The sequence below is a fragment of the Acomys russatus genome, chromosome 3, assembly GCF_903995435.1.
Source record: "Acomys russatus chromosome 3, mAcoRus1.1, whole genome shotgun sequence".
Classification (NCBI taxonomy): domain Eukaryota; kingdom Metazoa; phylum Chordata; class Mammalia; order Rodentia; family Muridae; genus Acomys; species Acomys russatus.
This window is the reverse complement of record NC_067139.1, coordinates 69,226,575-69,235,064: the sequence shown is the minus strand read 5'-3', so window position 1 is coordinate 69,235,064 and position 8,490 is coordinate 69,226,575. Positions and strand designations below refer to the sequence as shown.

The 8,490-nt window shown below is 46.5% G+C and overlaps 1 protein-coding gene across 2 annotated transcripts; it reads right to left on the bottom strand.

The window, feature by feature from the left end:
* Positions 1 to 4,881: 4,881 nt before the first annotated feature.
* On the bottom strand, positions 4,882 to 7,952 carry Tmem254 (transmembrane protein 254). Of its 2 annotated transcripts, none has more exons than XM_051142406.1 (4): positions 7,711 to 7,952; positions 6,025 to 6,128; positions 5,766 to 5,825; positions 4,882 to 5,026 (listed from the first exon to the last, which is right to left on the bottom strand). In XM_051142406.1, exons 1-4 carry the CDS (start codon positions 7,795 to 7,797, stop codon positions 4,906 to 4,908), a joined length of 372 nt encoding a protein of 123 aa, XP_050998363.1. In that variant the 5' UTR covers positions 7,798 to 7,952; the 3' UTR covers positions 4,882 to 4,905. The 2 variants fall into 2 exon arrangements, with proteins under 2 accessions (XP_050998363.1, XP_050998352.1); XM_051142395.1 differs by lacking the exon at positions 7,711 to 7,952 and adding an exon at positions 7,500 to 7,662.
* Between the last annotated feature and the right edge of the window lie 538 nt (positions 7,953 to 8,490).

Sequence of the window (8,490 nt, the reverse complement as noted above, 5' to 3'; positions counted from 1 at the left end):
CACACTTGGGCCTTATACATGGTCTGAACTGCTGAGCCATTTCTCTCCAGTTGGCTATCCCCTGGCTTCCTAAGTTATCTCTTGATGTCCATTTTGACCCGGATTGAGGATGGGTGGTCTCTGATTGACAGTCCCTGGAGGGCAATGTGCAGTTACTGGTCTGCTTCTTTTAGTATGAATGTATGAATTCCTTCACAGCAGAAGATACCTGGTGGCTAGTTACAAGCTGAGTTGCTTGGGGCCATGCCCCCCAAGTGAGGATTGCCATCCTTGCTTCCACCCCAGGGGTCTCAGACCTAAGAACATGAACTTGGACACTGGTGCCTGGGAGTTACGTCAGCCTAGTCACGCAAACTGTGTGTCTGACCTAGCCTCTCTCTCTCTCATTTTGGAGTTTAACTCCTAAGGTGAACAGTCAGGAGCATCTTTGGAGTCACGAACAAGGTCCCAAGGACACTGCACAGTGGCCACTCAGTACTCAAATCAAATTGGTACTTCTCTGCTCGATGTCATTTCAGAGAGGGATCTCAAGTGGTTCTCTGTTCTAAGACATGGGATTGGACAGTGGAGTCCATTTCAGATGTGACTTTCAGGGGAAATGCATCTCACTGTGAATATATGGACACTGGGAAGTGACTTTGTGCCTGGTTAGTTTTGACCCTGCCAATCAGCCCCAGTTACTTGTTACAGATGTAGGCTTTGGAGCCCTGGGAGTCCAGATTTGATTCCTGGTTTCCTCCTCCTTTGCTAGTTCTGATTGTAAACAAGCTAGGAATTCATTCAGCTTCTATGTTCTTCCTTGCTTTTGTTTTGATTTCTTGAGAAAGGACCTCAAACTATGTAGCCCAGGCTAGTCCGAACTCACTGTGTAGCCCAGACTGATATGATCTTGTCTTAGGAATTCTATTGCTGTGAATAGACACCATGACCTTCTGCCCCCCCCCCCCCCGACAGTTTCTCTGTGTAACAGCCTTGCCTGTCCTGGAACTCTTTTTGAGACCAGGATGGCTAGAACTCATACAGATCCATCTGCCTCTGTCTCCTGAGTGCTGGGATTAAAGGTGCGTGCCACCATGGCAACTCTTATAAGGAAATATTTCCTTGGAGTTGGTTTACAGTTCAGAGGTTTAGTCATTTATCCATAGCAGTAAGCGGCAGGCTGAGACTGAGACCTGGGCCTGGTTTGAGCATCTGAACCTCAAAGCCCGCCCCCAGCGACACACGTCCTCCAATGAGGCCTTGCACCCTAACGTTGCCACTTCCTATGGGCTTTTGGGGGCCATTTTCCTTCAAAACATCCTAGAACTTATAATCTTATTTCTAATTCCTTAATGCTGGAGTTTTTCAAGTTGGAAAAACTGAGTTAGCAGCAATGTTTCTTGGCAAATATTTGCAAAATATTCAACACTTCTTACAGGCAGCTTGATGAAATAAAGGCATCAGGGATCTGGGTGTGCACAGAGGTTAAGATTGTATTATATAAGAGGCAGGCATGGCTGTTAGCACAATTCCTGGCACACGAGTGTTCAATTGATTTTGCACTGATGAACGTAGAAGCCATTCTAGGGCATTCTGCTGATTCCAAGGGCATGATGAGATTGCTTAAAAAGCCCTCCTCTGGGGAAGGCATGTCTCTCTGCCGACCTCACAAGATGCCAGGGTAACAGCAGTGACACATCAGTCACTGAAACTTCATGATGTATTTATTTCCAGTTTCCTAAGAAATAGGCTAAAATTCCAAGCATAAGCCTGTGAGCTCTGGCTGTGCAGATGTTAAAGCTTCCTAAATGCTGTAAACACCCTGAGCTGGTAAGAAACCCTGGGGCCTGCAGACGGTTTTATACTATTTGTGCATTGCTATGGATACAACACAAAGGCAGGCGTCAGCAACGTGGACAGGACGCAGGGGGCTCAGGCAGCTAACAAAGGACACCATTCTCTCTGAACATGTCACTCTTGGAACTTTTGAAAAATACTTGGGACATGAGGCACACTGCTGAGAACACAGCTTTGGGGTGGTTTACTCCACATTCTTGACAGGCAGCTTGGGGGAATGTTGAGAAGTGCATGTGCTGTGCTGTGTGTGTGTGTGTGTGTGTGTGTGTGTGTGTGTGTGTGTGTTGGGGGGTGTAGTGTTGGTGGACAACCTGCAGTTGGTTCTCTCCTTCTACGGTGTGGGAACTGGGATCCAGCTCAGTTCATTAGGCTTGGTAGTAAGGCTGAGTCGAGCTGAGACATGCTGAGCTGTCTCACCACCCCGGATACTGTGTAGTTTAATGCCACTCTACATAAATTGAGGAAAAATAAAATAGAATCGAATTTAGAGGCATCCATGATGGTTTTGTTTGTTGGGTTTTTTTTTTTTTTTTTTTTTTTTTTTTTTTTTTTTTAGACAGGGTTTCTCTGTGTAGCCTTGGCTGTCCTGGAACTCAGTTTGTAGACCACACTGGCCTCAAACTCACAGAGATCCGCCTGCCTCTGCCTCCCGAGTGCTGGGATTACAGGCATGAGTGTTCATCTTTCAAGTGGAACACACACACACACACACACACACACACACACACACTCACACTCCCCTTCGCCAAGCTCAGGGATCTTCTAAAACAGGGCTGGAAGAGATTGTCAGAGACAGAGATGGTGGAAAGCCACAAGGAAACAATGCTTTCTGGACACAGATGGGCTCTTGCACGCATGACTAGACAGTGACTGTGACAGCATGCAGGAGACCTGCACAAGCTCAAGCTGGGCAAGCCAGCAGAGTGAGAGAAAGGAGAGCACAAAGTCTCAGTGCCCACTGAGGCGAGTGGCATTTGATAGCTGCGGCGAGAGGCAGCTTACTTTACCGATGTGATCCCTGAGGGGTGGACCACACATCAGGGCAGGCCAAGACAAGCAGGGCAAAATAGAGGCCGTTTGATGGGAGCTGGAAAAGAAGGAAACTCAAAGATGAATGGGAAGGATGGGACGGCGAAGATGGGGGTTATAGACAGACTCGGGTGAGAGCGAGTGAATGTGCTCAAAATACACTGTATGAAATTCTCGTTATTAATCAAAATATTACTAAAATATCTGACAATTTCATACATGTATATAATGGAATTTTGGCTGACCAAGCCTTCCATGAGCCTTCCTTCTCTTCCTTCTCTCACTGAAAACTATCTTCTCAACAATCTAGTTTCATGTCTTTGTGTGTGTAGGTGGGTGCGAGGCCCATTGACTAGAATTATGGTGGCTCACATTATGGAGCATCATGGTGGTGTATTTACTTAGATATGGCTTTTATCAGAGTCTACCTGAAAAGCATGCCATCCCTCGACCAGCGTTCATTAGCTTCCCATAGGCCCTGACTGGGTTGGGGCATTATTTGCCTCTCCAACGTGCATGATGAAATAGGGGATGGGTCCAGTCTTGTGTAGGTCACTACAGCTGCAGTGATGGCTGGGTTACATCGGCAAGTATTCATCTCCTCTCCCCACAGCTCCACAGCCCACAGCCTGAGTCTTCACTTAGGAACTTTTCTGGGGGTGAGGTGTGCTTCTCATAAATGTTTGCCAACGCAGACAACCTGCCTGCCCATGTCACTGAGGGGAAATGAGGAATTGTTCTGAGAACAATTGGTCCTCCAGGGAGAGGGCTGTCAAGTAAGGACTCATAGAATTGTCAGGGTCATGCTGCCAGGGTTAGGGGACCGAGTAGTTAGTGACCCTTCCCACCCAGTCGGCAATAATCAGATATGCACAGTGAATGGGGAGGTGCAAATAGCAGGCTGGCTGGAACTCCTGGGCTACTATCACCGCAATAGGAGTGGTGGTGTGACTGAGCCAAAGGTGGACAGAGAATCACTGAGCAGGAACGAGAGAGAGAGAGAGAGAGAGAGAGAGAGAGAGAGAGAGAGAGAGAGAGAGAGAGAGAAAGAGAAAGAGAGAGAAAGGAGGGGGAGAGAGAGAGGGAAAGGGGGAAGGGAAGGAGAGAGGGTTAGAGGAGAGAGGGAGAGAGAGAGGGAAAGAGAGGGAGGGGTGTAGAGGGAGGGAGGTTTCCCAGGGAGGACCCCTGCAGAGGGGGCACTGTCCCTGGAAGCAGTCTTGTGCTTTTCTGTTGCTGAGAGCACTAAACAGGCTCAACAGGTTTTGTGTGGAGAAAGTTACACACAGGGCATAGTGAAATGAATTTCCCCGCTTCAGTCAGCACTCCAGAAGGGCTAGCAGTATGGGGTACCACTGGAGCCCGAGTGCCAAGGGGAAAGGAAAACTAAGAAGTGCCTGAACTGAAGGCGAAACCCAGCAATGCCATTAGCTCCCCTGTACTCCACCACAGCTGGGCAGGGTCACCTCCTCTGGCTTGGAGCATCAGGGAGGACATCCCTAATGTTACCTACCCTCCTGGGTTCCACGGGTCCCTCTGGTTCCTTATCTTTCTTTGTAGCTGGAGGAATGGAAACGGGGGGGGGGGGGGGGGGTGGATAGGAGCCTGCCTCATGGTGCCTAATGAATGCCTGTGGAACTGACCTCATGTGGAAGCTTTACTTTATCTTGGTCTGGAACTAGGGGAGAATTTGGGGGTGGAAGCTAAGATATCAGTAGGGAGGAGGGAAGAGAAGGGCTAAAATGGGGAGCAAAGGTGGACCCACAAAGAAATCTAGTTTGTGCCTCAGCCAAGGAGCTCAGGAGAGTGGCACAAGGCCTTTTTTCCTCAAGCAGGTGGTCTGCAGAGGAGAAGGGCAGGTTCCTTTCTATTTCTTTCTTAAAAGACTATTGGTCTGTTCAAGGTTGGTCAGAGCACCCCAAAATAAAAGTCTTGGACAGCTTTCTATGACAGACATCACCTAGGAAACAGAAATCATCATGGAAACCGGGACCCACTGAAAGGAGGGTTTGAAGAAGCTGGGAGACAACTTTGCTATCTCTTTTAATTGTGTTTTTGCCGCTTTGGCCTATAAGCCAGCAGGATGGAAAGAGAGGCTATACCAAAGAGGAAAGTCTGTAGGAACCAGAGGAGCTGGGCCTGGCCATCTGTGATTCCTTTATGCCTGGAAAAGAGAAAATTTAAACAACAGAACTTTAATGTTGGTTCCAGGGGATAACTGTATTCTAGTTTTAGGTCTATTTAGAATTCTAAGGTACAATGTATGAGGATCTGGTTTGGGGTCTTTGTTTGTTTGTTTTTGTTTTTGTTTTTTGAGACAGGGTTTCTCTGAGTAGCCTTGGCTGTCCTAGACTCACTTTGTAGACCAGGCTGGCCTCGAACTCACAGCGATCAGCCTGCCTCTGCCTCCCAAATTCTGGGATGAAAAGGCGTGCACCACCACGCCTGGCTGGTTTTTGAGGAGCATTACAAAAGAACATACATCTGTGTCTGAAGCAAGGCTTATCAGATCACAATCTCTGAGTTTAGAAACCAGACACGCATATTTTGAAACAGCTCCTCGTCTGATTCTATTTTGAAACTGGACTGAAAATCACCAGCCTACACAGCAAAAGCTCAGCTCTTTTGCAAGCTAGAAGGCGGACTGCTAGCCATTTGTTTCAGTTGATTTGGCAGAATTTTTGAAACACAGCAAAAGTATCCCAGTTAAATAACAAAATCAACTAGCAACAACACAAGCAAACTGCATCTACTTCTGTTCCAGGCTCAGTATCAGGTAATAGGGATTCAGGCTGCACTTGGGCATGCTCTCAGCCTGAAAGATAAATTATTTAGACGTGGCTACTCATGACTTACACCAGATACTAAGAGAAAAGCACTAAGTTCTTATTACAAAGACTTACTTGCACAATACCAAGGCATATAAGGACTCCCCCACATGAATCAGCCAAGCAAGCCAAAACCTGAAACAGAAAAAGAAAAAAAAAGTCTGTCTAGTTAAGGTGATAAGTCATTTGCTAATTAAATTTGACACAGAAACTTTAAAAAGAAAGGCATCTGATTACAAACTAGCATCGCTGTTAGCTACCTAAAGGAAACTGCAGGCTTCTCTGGTACCCAGAGAGCCTGGGGTTGCCGTGTTCACATTCTTGCTTTCCTTACCCGTTTCTTAGTAGAGCGTGATGATAGTCCACCAAGTACTTCGTGAGGGAACCCAGGGGTCCAAGGCTCTGATAAGGGACACTCTGAGGCCAGAAGACAACCCACTGCAAGAGAACGAGGGCCATGGAATATTTCCAGAAAATGGCTATTTTTCAAAGCAACTGTGAAACAATAATGGCTCTACAAAAACTACAGGCCAAAGAAACGGAAGAAGTCACCCAGTACTCCCTTCCCAACTTTTCTTTTCTAAAAACAATTAAATTGTGAGATTTATGCAGAGGAAATATGCTTATCAGAATCAAGTGTCCCGGGTGATGTTCTTTCAGTGGATAGCAGCAAAACGTTATTTTATAGAGGTTATTAACTATTTTAAAAAAGAGTCTATATGCCTCGGCTACACTGCAGAAATTACGGCTTGAGCCAATGTCCTACTTAATTTAGAACCGCCCCTCTTTCACTTTTTGTGCCCCTAAAACCAGAAATGGTTTTCACAGGTGTGACAGAGAAGTAAGAGCAGAGCTTTCTAGAGTTTTGTTTACAACTGCTAGTTTGCACAAGGTTTCTGTAGCTAAACTATCATCTTTTTGGTCTCTGTCTTGTAGTTTCTTTGAGCTTGGATTGTCCTTGACAATTATTACATGCCAACACTTTAAAATTTTATAGTTCTGCCCATTTCTACCAAGGACAACGGTACCTGTCCCTCCTGTTGTTTCACAGACTTCAAATGAAGAATATATTGTAACTGCCTCTTTCCAACCAGTGGCATTAAAGGGTTGTACCTGACCATCTCCGCAATAGCTTTGTCTGAACTAGCAAAAGCTTCCTATTTTCTGTATGCTAACCTACCAGAGATATGGGACCTTAGAACAAAAATGCACCATTGAAAATTCTCAGTCCATGCCCCTGCATATGGTGAATTAGGACAGGGGCGATAACACTTGACACCAACAACACTGTGGGCATGACAATCCCAGGGTCTCCTAGAATATTTAAATAGCATTTCTTCATAATTATACCAATTGAGCCCAATGTATTCCCCAGCATCTTTCCCATTACTCTTTAAACAAAATCTTTCCCAGCGGGACAAAAGCTACTCTTCCTCTGTGCAGCCGTCTTCTTCCACAACTATGCCCAGTTATATTCTCATCCTTTTTACCAATTAAACCCTACCCATCCTTTAGGTTTATCACCATTTTTCAAGCAATTCAAACTTATGCAAACACTCCTGCTTTGAATCTCCCGAGTTGTAAGCTCTACGGTAATATAGTAATTTCATTTCTCCCTTCCCAAAAGGATAAAACTCGGCTAAACCTCAATGACCATAGAAGAAGAGGGCCAGAACACCCTCAACTAGAATCCTTCAGAGCCCACCCGAACTTCCGCGTACACCAGTAACCTAGGCAACCACTGCGCTCAGAAGTGTCACCCCATCCATTCACAAGCGCCCTTTGCCCACAAGCATCCCCACGCCTCACCGCGAAATAGCCCAGCCCCAGGGCAGTGACCAGCGCGGGCCAGGGTCTGGCAGCACGGAAGTATTTAGTGGCGTCCCTACGGGCTTCCGACTTCGCCACCACCATCTTGATCCCGTCCTCACTATGAGAACCGGGCGAGCTGGTTTCTCCATGCTTGCCCTGGCTCTCCACTGCGCTTGCGCTACGTTTGTCTGCTGCTTGCCAGCCTTACCGTATAGTAGCTGAAGGAGACGGTGATGACTGTGAGCCAGAACAGGTTGCCTCTCCGGAAGTAGCCTGTGCTTGTGGCGGTCCCCATCGATACAGTGACTCTACTGGAAGGTGGCCGGGGCGGGGAGAGGGGCTTCCTGTGTAGCGGACCCGGAAGGCTTTGGCTGCAGTGACCCGGGAGCGAATCTGCAAGAGGCACCTCCCAACTTCAATAAGAGCTGCCAACGTTTTGCCTACCTGATAATGGGCGGGCGAGTAAAGTTTCCGAGTTGCACCTTCTCATTTTCCATTGGGTGAAGCCGTACATAGGCCTGGGGAGTCAGCTATCCCTACCTGACTGCTATTTTTGTAAGCTTAGTTTCATTTCTTAGCCCACTCATGTTTAGCTCTATCTATAAAAAAACGGCCATGTGTTAGCCCAGCTTGAGATTTTGGATATATCTAAAAGCACTGTTTCTGAATTGTACTGCTTAGTAAATAATATTAAATTATATATATTATATATAAAATGTATATTATAATAATATTGTTAACTCTACTTCCTAGTCAAAAAAATCATTACTTAGGCTTTAGCGTATGCATCAGCCCCTAAGCTTAGCTGCATCCTCTGTGTGGTGGGAAACACAGGGTACCCGACTATTTTGATTGCTTGGGCCTAAAAAATGGATTAAAATAGGGCTGGAGACATGGCTCAACAGTTAAGGACCCATGTTCAAATCCCAGCACCCATGTGGCAGTTCACAACTGTCTGCAACTCCAAGATGACTCTCACGTAGAGATG